The sequence below is a fragment of the Ciconia boyciana genome, chromosome 6, assembly GCF_034638445.1.
Source record: "Ciconia boyciana chromosome 6, ASM3463844v1, whole genome shotgun sequence".
Lineage (NCBI taxonomy): Eukaryota > Metazoa > Chordata > Aves > Ciconiiformes > Ciconiidae > Ciconia > Ciconia boyciana.
Window position 1 is genome coordinate 19,962,987 of NC_132939.1, and position 13,407 is coordinate 19,976,393.

The 13,407-nt window shown below is 37.5% G+C and overlaps 1 protein-coding gene across 6 annotated transcripts in view; it reads right to left on the bottom strand.

Annotated features, from left to right (window-relative positions):
• Window positions 1-4,843: 4,843 nt before the first annotated feature.
• The window catches only part of AP2A2 (adaptor related protein complex 2 subunit alpha 2), a 46,948-nt gene continuing 38,384 nt past the window's right edge, over window positions 4,844-13,407 (bottom strand). For 2 of the 6 annotated variants that reach the window (XM_072864351.1, XM_072864350.1), the window contains exons 15-23: window positions 12,382-12,545; window positions 10,570-10,647; window positions 9,588-9,670; window positions 8,717-8,806; window positions 7,788-7,911; window positions 6,870-6,986; window positions 6,595-6,664; window positions 5,812-5,946; window positions 4,844-4,995 (exon numbers count right to left, since the gene is read on the bottom strand). In XM_072864351.1, coding sequence (XP_072720452.1) covers window positions 4,918-4,995; window positions 5,812-5,946; window positions 6,595-6,664; window positions 6,870-6,986; window positions 7,788-7,911; window positions 8,717-8,806; window positions 9,588-9,670; window positions 10,570-10,647; window positions 12,382-12,545 — 939 coding nt within the window. In that variant the 3' untranslated portion in view covers window positions 4,844-4,917. Of the gene's footprint in view, window positions 4,996-5,811; window positions 5,947-6,594; window positions 6,665-6,869; window positions 6,987-7,787; window positions 7,912-8,585; window positions 8,807-9,587; window positions 9,671-10,569; window positions 10,648-12,381; window positions 12,546-13,407 lie in introns of those variants that run through there. The other 4 variants (XM_072864353.1, XM_072864352.1, XM_072864349.1 and 1 more) reach the window with 2 other exon arrangements.

Here is a 13,407-nt window from a genome sequence, read left to right on the forward strand (position 1 = left end):
AGAGAGAAGCAAATCCAGCAGCACAGTTGGCTGAACACAGTCAGAAAAGCCATGTATAACAGAACAGTACTATCAGAAGAGAATCTAAGTCTCACCTGCTTATTCAAACTATCACTTCACCAACCTGTGCTTTATTCCTGTTAATTCAGGAAGATACATGCATGTCTACTACTTTAACTGACCTCACAGCCCAGAATTGATGTTATGCAGTCATCACCTTAGATTCTGGTGCTAACAGTTCAGAGGAAGAAAGGGATTTTCCTTCCTCCATGAACTGTGCACAAGGAACATGCACAATTTAGCATCATTGTTAACAGATCATACCAGAGACCTTTCGCAAACTTGAAGTAGTCCAATGCACAGCTTAAAAAAATTAGATACATAGTTACTTTATGATTTTCAGAAGTGCAAAAGGAGAATGGGGAAACCAAGTCCTATTAGTTTCCCAGTGAGGTCTGAGACCTAATAGCTATAAACCTTTTGAAAATTCGGTCTTAAAATGGAAGGCAGAAGCTCAGTACACCTCAACTCCTGCAGCAGTCATCATGAGAATTTAAAACAGAGTCAATTGCTGCACTGTTTGTAGTTCTGTAGTTGACAGAATAATTAAATTCTACAGGTTGTGCTTTCCTCTAAATGTTCCACCATAAGAAAAGAAAAAAAAATGTTTAAGTACTTGAAAAGCTGTAAGCCTAAAATGCTGTATACAAATCCTAACCGATCTTCCCTCTCTTCCAAACAGGTTGAATGTTGAGAAGATGATGGTCACCACAGTGTGCGGCTGCTGTAGGCCACTTCAACTTCTTAAAAAGGAATTCCAACTACCATGCCAAGACACAGATAACCCTGGAAAAAGGCTCGTTACAGAAATAATTGTATTTAGTGGCTGTGTTTGTAACTTTGACAGTTGCATACACTAGCCAGACGTCCAGATGGCCTCAGATACTTTTTTTTTTAAATTAAAATCTGATCACAATTTAATACTTCTACAGCGACTGCTTATTGCTCGGAGTTCTCTTGTATTGATTACACAGGATAGCCTTGCAGTGAGGCTTCCTGAGCAGCTACCTAGAGTGTCAATGAAGTTAACTGATAAGTTATTCCTGATCAGGAAGGGGTTGGGGGGGTGCTGGGGAGGGGGAAAAAAAAAGGCAGGGTTGGGAGGGAAGACCATGTCAAAGACTGTCTGGCCTTGCTCAGGGTGATATTTAACCAGAGGCTAAAAACTGGCCTATGCACTGTGCAATAACAGAAATTTGACTTTTAAATAAAGTAGAAAGAATTGAATTTGCTAACTTATTTCTCATTATTTGACCAATTATTTTAACTGAAAATAGTCTGTTAGGTTTACTACAGTTGAACTTGGACCTGTGGAATACCCCATCATTTCACTGGGAGAAGAGACAACTGAGGTGACCTGTTCCCTTTCCTGTGAAAGTGGACACAGCACTTGTGCTTGTCATCCATACACAGCTGCTGTCAGAAAACAAGGTGCTACATGAACCAAAAGCTAATTGTGAGGTTTCTACATGTATCCGTAATGTGGTGGGACATTTCTAGAAACATCATTAACACAGACATGTAGTGACTTTCGGACAAAGCAAAAATTTGCAGGGCATTTCTCTGCAAGAAATCCAAGACCACACGTGTCTAGCAGGACACAAGTAGTTCACCCACAAGCGATTTCTACTTGCTGCCTGTAGGGAGTATTCTTTACTACTTTGTTTGCAATTAATTTAAGAGAAAGTTGTATGAATGCACAAAAGCTCATAGTACCCAGGTATTTTTTTTCTTTTAGCAAGTTTTAGAGAAGTACTAAGAATCTGAAGCATACATTTAAAGCTTGAGTGAGGTTATTTAGCAGCTTAGATATTCTTCTTTTACAGCAACATCAACTTTTTTTACAAGTCCTGCCTGTGTGTAATACAGGTGTATGCTTCATAGCCTCAACCATACCCCACTATTACACCAGTTTACTGCAGCATGTACTTTTAATATACTTACTGTTGTTAAACACTACAGGAAAAAAGATTTTACATCAAGGTGGGGTGGGTTTTTGTGGTTTTTGTTTTTTTGGTGGTTTTTTTTTTTTTTTTTACAGCAGAGTATTTGTAACATGTGACCAAACACCAACAAAAAAAGCTATAAACAAACTCACTGGGAGAGCAGAGATCTGCAGGCCAGGTAAGACTCAACACAACCCACCAGTACTTTGCAGGAAAGAATTTACCATTATACATCAACTGTTGTTCCATAACAACCATTCCATGCAAGTATTCTTCACATTTCCATGCCCCCAGACAAAAAAGGACAGTTTGATTACTGTTCTAATCATTTATTTAATCTTAATACGTTCTTCTGATGAATATAGTCTAATATATAGTCTTCTATATGAAAATTCTCCACATAATTTGACAGAACTTTGTTTTATACAAATAAGACAATCACCATAAATGTTACATACTGGAGTGTAGGTCAAGAATGAACATATGCTACCTATTTTGCTATTTAGTTATTTTCACATGTCAATGCCTGAAAATATTGTACTTAAAAACAATAACACTGTTTACTGCAGAAATTACTTTGCCTGCTTGATAGGATAAATCACTAAGTTAACCATCATTCAACAAAAAGATAATCAAGTATTCATCCTTAATTTGTTCACTTCTCTGCTCACGGCTTCATTAAGCTGACATTTAATACAAAATGTGAACAGTCATATGGTTAACACAGTCACCACTGAAAAGACACTTTCCCTTACTCCCTCCTTCCCACATTTTTAATGCATGTGTTAGCACAGCTTGAACCAAAGCAAAGTGAACTAAAGTAGTGCAGTGTCTCAAGGTGTCCTTTAATGAGGGAACAGAACATTTTCAGGGGGACAAATACACAACAGGATTTGGAAAAAATGAAATAGAAGCTCCTCCCCTGTCTTTGCTAAGACTCCCCTTAGTTCAGCACATCAGATTTTTAATGTAGCAGCCAACAGCATGGTTAAGACAACAGAAGTAACAGAGATATATGGCATCCAAAGGACAAAACATAAGGTAGTCCATTAGTATTTTGCCAACTGCCCAACCTGACTGCAGGAACATAAAGATTTTCAAAGACAATGTTTGTGACCAAAGAGTCTTGATTAGATACTTGAAAGGCCATAAAAGGGCCAATTGTTCTAGAGAACTTTTGCAGAAAGACCAGGTCTATAGCCAGGTTTTCAGTCATAACATCCATAGTTACCAGCCATTTCTGGAAAAACAAAACACCTCCCAAAATCCACACACCACAGCCAAACCTTTGTTCCTAATTTTTCACTTGCACTCAAGTACAATCACTAGCCTTCAACCAAACCAAAATTATAGTCACCCAGTTCCAACTCAAAGCACTGAAGCAAAAAAGTGAGGCACACACAATCATGTAGAATCCCGTCCCCTGCTGTGCACTGGGCAGCATGACAGGAGCGTCATTTAAATGTATTTTCAATGTCATCACTATCACTCAAAACCTTTATTTCATGGGCATACTTGGCTGTATGTGTTGAGACAACAGTCCCAGGCTTCCTTCAAATAACCTTGAGAAAATCTTGACCTGAGGGTCACTTCTCATGTCAGCAGCAGCTGACTTCATTCATCATGACCTGTAGTACTCACTGACAATGGCCTGCAGTTTCTAACTGCACTACCTCACCTGCTCTGTTTTAGCAGCCTTTGTTGCATCTCAAGGCTTGAAGAGTGCAAGTCAGTTGTGTCCACTTAGTTCTGCAGAGAGGCTGCAAAGAGTTTGCTGATGTGGAACAAGTTACAAAGGCTTTAGTTGTAAAAACCACTATAAAAGCTGAACATTTTTGGGCCTTCTACTCTCAGCCTCAACACAAGTCTTCTACACCATGCTGGATATTTTTACCACCACTGACAGACAGGAAACTGTTCAGATATCAGTTATTCAACCTCTCAAGTTTTAACATTACTGCACACTGGGGAAAAAATATTGTTTAAAATTACATTTTAATCTAAAAGAGTGCATGCCTTACAGCCCTTCAAGGGCCCATTTCTTCCCACTTCTCCTTTTATACAATACCAGACTCTGCAGTTAGTTATGTCATTAGGACTGTTACTAAGTAAGTCTGATGGGAAACAGAAAAACACAGAACAGAATATTTAAATTCAGTTTGACCAACAATGAACAAGCATGTACTCATTCACCACCTACCAGAGAAGCTCACCTCATTATTTGAGATAAGCAGAAGGATTAAGAATAGCTTTTGTGTGCAATCCACTTTCCAAAGATCAGAAAACATTAAGATGTAAAGGATTACATGATTAATACTTTAAGACTCTGGTCCTGTGGCATTTTTCAAACACAAAGATTGGCGACACTCAACATAAATGTTCACTTGAATCAGATTCAAACACATCTTGGAATCTGCCCTTCTATCCAGTACAAGACTTGTGGCAATGTTCAAGTTTACAGTTTTGACTGTACATTAACATCTGAATTAACTTTACTGAGCAGCATTACATTGGTTTCTTTCAGCTCAGAGCAGAGGGAGTACCTGTTAAAGGCATTAAGGCAGAATGTTACTAGCCATTTCCAGTTGAAATCCTTGGTTACCACTTCTAATTACCATTTCCCATTAACAAGTTTAAAAGCCTGACCTCTGCAAAAAAAAAACCACAAAAGGAGTACAAGACAGCCCTCCCACCCTTTGTGTAACACACTAAAAGCCATTTTTAATGTAAAAAGTCACTTCCCTGTACTGTAAATTTTATAGTCTTAATTTCAAACAAGGGCCAAGTCCTATTAAGGCAGGGAGCTGGTATTCGTTAACATTGCAGTACTCAGACAGTGATGTACAAGACATTTATTTGCAGTACTCAGACAACGATATAAGTGGAAAAACCCAAACTGACATGGTTACTATTAAAACTGTTCTGACAGCAATTCACATAATCTCTGAGATACAGCTTCTTTACTTGTTCGTAGTGTGAGCCTATACATCTGAAAAAGAACATAAAGTATTATTTACTTTTTAAACACAGTTTGGCATTAAATGAATGCACAGTCAACTAGTGAAAGCTACCAGTTACCTCTTACTTGCTTTGTTAGATTTGGTAGGAAAAAGACCTCAAATTAAAATATTCAGAGGCTGGCAGCCAGCCACTGAGTAATACAGCTTTTTCAAACCATAGGCTGGAGTACATCTTCAAACCCTTGTTGAGAGTTACCATTGTTCTAATATTTTTAGGCTTTAATAGTTTTAAAGTCCAAAATTTTTCTTTAAGAGGGGTAAATGTTGTATAGAGTCTTTAGACTTTTCCACCACTTCTTCAGGAAATGGAAGACTTACCACTCAAAACTTATTTTGAGTCCTCAGTTAACTTCAATAAAACCTCTATCAAAATGCTTGAGGAAAAATATTCTTAACATTGTGTTCATTTGCTTATGTTTTCTTTTTTAGCCAATCATTCTTTTATTAATTTAAAATGGCAGAGGGAATTATACTTAATCTTGTCCAAGGTGCATAAAACAGAAACATTAAGTGTTTCCAACCTTCAAGAGAAGATGAGACTCCACAGACAATCTGGAATAATACAATGACCTCTTCCAACAGGAAAGAGAATTGCTATGAACAAGCAGCTTACCAAACTGGACCAGGACCAGCTGCTACAATTTCATTTCTTGTTGGAGTCTGCAGTCACAATTAGCTATTGCAATAGTGATTTTAAATACATAGCTTAAGGAGTTTCAGATATACACAGATATTTAGTTCAAACAATAACTTGTATTTAAGCTGTAGATACTTAAAACAGATACCTGTGCCTGAAGGTTGGGTTCAAGGCGCAGCAAGCATCCAATCTGAGTAGTTTTTGTATGTATGATACCAGCACCAACGAAGTTAGCAGGATTGGGATCTACCTCCTCAAGTAGGGCTGATCCAAAGCCAATTATCTATGAAAGAAACCCAGAAGATTTAGATGTGGGGACAGCAGGACACCAATACCAAGTCTACCAAAGCACATCCACCACCAACTAGCAAAACAAGTAGGAGATTAATTTTTATTTGAAGTGTTCAAGACATTGAAGAATTATCCAATACCAATTTTATTACAACAAACTTCTGAAGTGACAGAGTGACCCTGATAACGAGCTGTTCCTGAAAAAAGGTTCTTCTCAAAAACAACTGAGAAGTTAGATTCAACATAAGTCTGTCCTGTTTTTGATAAAGCCATTCCTGTCTTACACTAGTCACTTCTGTTTTGCCTAAGGCAGCCAGTTCTACAAAATTTGCTTGTTTTCTTTTCTAACTAGTAACTCTAGTATAAATTAAGGCTTGAAGTATCTTCCAATTCAGTTTTAAGTACTGAATTGGTGTTTTTTTAAAATAGGTTCAAGTTTCCAGCTGCTCTTGAAGACTATATCGAATTCAAGCCACACTGAGAAACAGTCCATTCAACTCAACACTGTGAAGAGTCTGTTACACAGCATGGACTTACACTTTAACAGGATGGTCCAATTACCATATAAACCAAGATGAACAACGTTTGCTTATACCATGACCCTTACACTACGAATTAAAAATACCACACTACCACCCACCTTTGCTTTTGTGATCTCTGCATCCATCGGGTGTTTTGCTTTAAAGATATTCTGTACTTCTTGTTTTGGACTGCAAGACAAGGCAAGATGAATAGATAGTATAACATATATTATGCACAGCACTGTTCAATAGCAACTAATTATGTTGGGAGAGTTCATAACTCACAGGATTAAGTATGGGATGGGGCACTGCACCAGCTACATTCACAATATACCCTTTTTCTTCCCTTTGCCCACCACAAGAGCCCCAAGCCCAAGTATAGACAAAGTCTTACTTGCTCAGTTGCTTCCAACGCTGAAAAAAGTCTTGAGAAGACATTTCTGTCGGCTGAAAAAATTTATTCAGCGTGATGGGTAATTTTACTGAAAGATTTTGAAATGTTCCACCATACCTGTATATGGAATAGAAAGAACACTGTATATGCAGCACAGTGTCAGCAGTCTCTCAACCGAAATCAACCAAGCAATTGAGGATGAACACTAAGGTGCAATTGTTTATGATTAAAATCCATCAACAGCAGATAACATCATTTCTAAACTACAGTTTTAATCCACTGTTAAATAAATTTATTTGCTCTGCTTAGATGGCACATTAAAGTGAACTGACAGAACTTCTAGTAAGGATCTCTCAGTTTCAACATAGGTTGTTATCCTTCTAGATAGCACCCAAAGAAGTGAAAATATATCCCTGTGAAAACATACCAGTAAGAACCAGTTTAGACTAGAATAACAGAATGTAGCCCAGAAATCAGGATTTCCCAAAGGCTGATATTAAGTGGACATAACAAGATTCTATTTTGGCTGCATGCGTTTCCCGTCCAAGTCGTTTGCAGAAATGTTCCTGGTTTCCGGAAGGGAGAAGTTACTGCATAAATTCCTGTCAAGATTTCTCAAGATTTCTTAAGCAAACAAGACGACTGCTGTTTTATACGGATAGCAGAAAGAAGTCATGGAGACATTTTATCAGTAGCTGCTTCTTGATGAGGTTTTTTTTTGTTTTAAGCCACATTGTTCCAAAGTGGATTCCCTACCTCCCCCTAGTAGCTTAAAGCTTAGTTAGATCAATTTTTCAGTTAAGTAGTCTACCCAAGACAGCTTTTTGTGTCCATATTCTACACTTCAGTCAGAGGACCAGGACAAATATAACATCTTTCATCTAACTCATTCACTAGCATTTGAATCCTGTGTTTTACCTGAATTGGATGTTCAGGATTGGAGATTCCATGAAGTCTGACACACATTCAATGTTCACCACCTGTTGAACCTGTGCACCTCCATCCACTGTGGGGTCAACAGGTTTTGTCTGAAGATTCAGGCATAAGAAGTGGTTAAGGAAACAGATCAATGGACTGGTAACTTTAAAAAATAGCAAATCCTCCAATAAGCTACATGAGGAATCAGCATCGTGCCCACTTATTTTTTATATGCTACTGAATATTCAAAGCTCAATTCTTGTACAGCAAAAAAAATTGTTTTTTCTATACTGACACACCTAGAATCAATAACCCCCACAATTCTCAGTTATTTGGATATTCTTAAAGAAAGATGCCCTCAAAAAGGCATGAATGCACAGATTTCACAATAAAAACTACTGGAATATCTCATTTTGACGTGAACATCGTCATGTGATGCTTTGAGTCAAACAAGCTTGATTACATAGTCTCCCAGAAATCCTAAATTTGCAATACCAAGCAATAAGGACAAACTGTAAATTAAGAGCTTATTTTTAAAATATCATCATCTTTGTGTACATGTATTCTTCTACCTCCATCTCAAGTCTGAGGTTATCTGCTAATGCAGGACTTGAAGGATACCATATCTATACCTCTGCTACTTCACGACAGTGGAGAAAGCTACAGAGTTACATTACATATTTATTCAGCGTAATTTCTTATTTCAACAGTAAAAATTGTGTTTGTAACCAGCGCTTTAAAGGAGAGAATCTTCCATCTCTGCTCAAGACTTGTTCTTTCTACAAGAACTTTAGAAAGTTATCAGTAAGTTTCTCATTTCTTCGTGTTCAAGGACATCATGCCTTGATCCAACAGCTTTATTATAATTGTGTGGCATAAAACACAAAACCCAAATAAGAACAGACGCATGCTACTGCATTTAAGGATATTTGACTGTAGGTCATCTGAGCAGATTACTGTCGGAGTAAAATTCAAGAACTGTGTTGATGTCTTATTACCATAGAATATGAACATACGTCCTAGAAAGAAAAAATAAAAGACATCAGGATTTTTAGGTACATTACATGTAACTGTATTGAACTACTTGTGCTTCAAGTATCGAATACATTGTCTTTCTACCTTTCTTTAAAACAACTTTTAAAAACAACACATAATTTACATGGCTTATTTTACCAAGATATTCACAGTTCAAAATTAAATAACAGATTAAAACAAGCTATCAGACCTCTCCCACAGTAGCTGTCACACAGGCAGTTAAATAATCAGTGGAAGTCTTTCAGTTGCCAGAAAACATTACTTTACATAAAGAAGCTATTATGGTACCAAAAGTGATGCAGAAGGAGAGAAGCAAGCAATTCTAGTGCTGGCCTGTGTTTGATTCCCAGCTCTTCCCTAGATCTTTTCAGTATCTTGTGCATTCATGTATTACAATAGAGATGTCTGAAATGTATTGCGTATAATATTATTACAAGAAGCTATACTGCAAGATATAACAATTGAGGGGAATGGTCCTTTATAACCCTAGCTGTACCCGACTTACAACTAGGCAGCAAGAGCTGGAGCTTACAGTACCACTTAACACTCCCATTTCATCTCAGCTACCAAAACCATCAAAAAGTTAAAGAAACAAGAACCCATATAGAAGCCAGGGACACACAAACAGTGAAGATCCTAAGATAGGTTAGGCCTGAAATCACATTTCCCTCTTAAGTAGCAGAAAAGTAAGTCCTATCCACAATATCGTGCTGGAATTGGGGTTGATAATGCAGACAGCTAACCACTTGGCCTGAAAGATCTTACCCAGGTTCTGCCGAAATTCAGATTTCAATCCAATTTGTAGCAACTGATTTTCAAATAAGACTCCATTATTCTTACACACAAACCTAGGGGAAGAGAGGGAGAACGTGTTTTAAATTGAGTGATATTAAACAATATTTAAAACCACAAAATTCAGGGTTTACACAGAGGATGAAGATTGTGGTTAACCTAGAGTGCATCAGTCTGCAAGAGAGGCCTTTGCAGAAAACTGCAGAGTTAGAAAAGACAATTTTACAACCAAAACCACCACTTGTAGGACACTAAAAGAACTGAGATTTTTATTTGATAGGATGTCTGAGAAACTACAAAGGAAGCCACAATATGCTATACAAACACACACAGTCTATAAAGGACCAGGCAACAGACTAGGATTTTTCTTATTCATATTCTTGACAACTTCTGAAACTCATTAGGTTGGTGCAGAATTGAAAAGTTTGAAGCTCTAACTGTTTAAACCTGAAAGAAAAAAAGAATCCCTTGTTTTACCAGTTCTGTGTCACATAAGTCAACTGAGAACTTTACTTTTTTTTTTCCATTTTGAGAGAGGAAGCCCATTCTGCAGTGATTTCAGTCACCCTTCACTTAAAAGTAGAAGAGGTGGTCAGCAAACATCAGCATTTTGCTTACAAGGGACTTAAAACATGCTCTCAAATATCGTATCAGTACTTTGGAAAATATACTTTTATGTTGTTCCTTTATTTGTGAATAGTTGCAAAACATAATACATAAATGGCATTGCCTCATTTTAGAGCAGTGTGTGATAGCACTGACTCAAAGGCAACTCTAACCTGTGTATTCATGAGCTTGTCATAAATCCACAGCATCTATAGAGGTGTTCTAGTCACAAGTCTGACAGTACATGTTCCTCTAGTTTTGCTGGTATTAAGTTAATGCACAATATAGTTTTGCTTTATAACTATATTCTGGAAGTTGCCCAGCCTTGCAAGGTTTTAGTATTGCTTACTTGTGAAAAAGCTCATCAGCATCATGCACAGTATCAGCTGGTTCCTCAGAAACTACCTCAGATGAAGCCAGGTCAGGGCTAGTTCAGGCAGCACAAAGGAAGAAAGGCAGTAGCGACAGAGATAGCAGGAGTTAGTAAAGACAGCTTAGTGCTTAGTTATTTCTTTTACCTCCTTCCTCAAAAATGGTACTGTTGAGTCTAATGCATGAAAAATTTATTAGCTGCCCTAGCTCAGTACACCTAGAAAGGTTTTAGGCATTAGACAATGTTTTCCCCCCACTTCTCTTCCCCACCCCACCCTGATTGTTAGGAACCAGCAATTCTTCCCAAGACAGGAGACAGCTGAAGGTGTTCAGCAGCTTAAATTTATGCCTCTTAAAGCACCAAGTCCTTTTAGGTGTTTAATTGTGATGGCAAAAAAGTTTTAGTTCAAAACCATAAATGTAGATGTATATTAACTACTACAAATGTGTGCTTTGAAGTGGAGGCCTCATCAAGCTTAGTGGCACTTCAAACTACAGCTGCACAATCAGTTCTTAAAAAACACACAAGTATTAAGTGTAGGCAAGAATATACGGGCACACAGAGAATGACTTACCCAAGTAACAGATTAGAAACAAAAGTGACAACAGCACTAAAGAGAGGCAGGAAACTGTAAAAAGCAACTTCTCAGTATCATTAAAGAAGCATTTAATCATCTACAGACAGACCAAGGGCTTGGGCAATGCTATACTTTCTTCTGCAGAAAGAGAAAACTCTTTTTAGGTAACTTTTGCTTATGAAGCTACTAGTATTGTGGGGTTTTTTTTTCCCCCCCTCAAAAAAAAAAAGCTCTAACAAGCTTGCGTAGCTTCTTAAAGTCTTGGTATTGTGTAGCATGATTAAACATTGCTTATTGCCTTCTAAGAGAAACACAGAATCAAGTCTTAATCACTGCAAACCTGCAACAATGCATTGCCTAACATAAAATTTTGATTAAAGTCTCAATGATCCAGGCAGATTAGTTTCACTAATTATGTCTTTTATATTAAGACACATCACAAATTTGTTATGACATCATGCAAAATTTGGTCCTTGACAATAGTAATACATTCTTGGCCAGTAAGACTACAGATTTTGAGGCATTCTGTGATCTTATACTATTTATTTCCAAAATTTTAGCTAAACAACATTTGAGTTTAGCCACAGTGGCTTTTAATATTAAAGGGATTAATAACACATTGCACCTACACTACATTTGGTAATGTAATTCAGAAGACACTTGTATCAAATCCCCTTAAAAAAAAAGTACTTGTTTTTTCCCCTTTTCACACCTGTTTGTCAGACAGTAGCAGAACAATTTAAGTGTATCTTGAAATACGGAGAACCAGTATCTCTGGATATAATCCATCTCACTGTCCCAGTATCAGCTTGCCATAAGTGGAGACACACAATAATACTTTACGGAAATAAGATAAGAATAAACATATTCATATCTGGCCAGATAACCCCCAAATTCAAGATGTATTGAGATGCCCAAGCAGCTTAGTTTAACAAAGCAGCAAAACCAGCATGAAAACTAGGTAATACTGCGTGGCTAATATCCTCAGGTTGATTACTATGGACTCAGTTTTTCCATGAGCAGAGGTATTCAATAAAGACAGCACATCCAGCACAGAGTTCAAGAACACCTCTCTTGCTGCACAACTACCACCCAGGAATTTATTCAATAAGCTGGAACAAAACCAGAAGTTATTGTATGTAGTTTTTTTCTCTAATCCTGTTTTAACAGAAAAATTCTTCTTCAGATTCCTTACAGGCTGACTTAATTACCTTGCAAAGTTTTCATCAGAACCAGGAGCAAGAGGTGCAACCGCAGAAGCCGAATCTGAAAATACATCTACCAGCAGGCTACCACTAGAGGATGGTGGGGGAGCTGAATTGGTGAGAGGGGCAGCACCTAGACCCAGCAGATCCGCAGATGGAGAAGGAGTAGACTAGGGAAGACAAAACACTTTGGTGTTACACTACAGCAAGACTAAAACAAAAAACAACACACACACAAAAAACCACCAACCAAAAAAAACCCCACAAACCAGCAAAACCTGTCTCTTGCATAGTCAACTAAGCTATGGCAGAGTGCCTCTCCCCACTCCAAATCAAGCTTTGAATGGAGGTAGGAGGCTTCATGAATGCAGTTATCACCTTGCATTTCAACTTAAGGTCATTTACAGATATGGTTTTCTTTTTTTACTTTGAAGAGAGTTATGTCCATCTAACCATTAAATAAAAAAAAACACAAAATTCATCTGTCTAGAATTAATCTGTCTAGAATTCTGCAGAAGAAATACGACAATGTTTTGCCCCTTCTCTCCTCCCCTCTTAGTTTCAAGGGAAATTAAGTACTGTAGGGAATAAAATTAAAATGTGTTGCTTTTCTTTAATGAAGAATCCAGTAAGAAAGGCAGTGACTTTTACACAAACCTAAATTAAAACATTACAGCATCTTTAAAATTGATTATCAGTTTAGTCCTGCGTTTTTGAAGCTTGGCAAAATTAGAAACAATGTAAAACGTAACCAGCAAAAAAGCAGAACCTGTAGCTGGTTCAAGCTGCAAATGCTAAAGGTAGAGGGCAAGACCTTCAAAAATTGTTTTCCTCAAATAGAAAAAAAATCAAGCAGCCAGGACACAGAATCATGCAACAGAGGCCGCATATATCTGCCCAAGTCACATGCGAGAACAAAGCATAGACTGTTAAACAAAATGTTCAATGTATTAGACATTAGCAGCCTACAATATGCTAGTTATGCTGAAGATGAGTCATGAGATGCATTTGGATTGAGTGTGAAATTTTGTT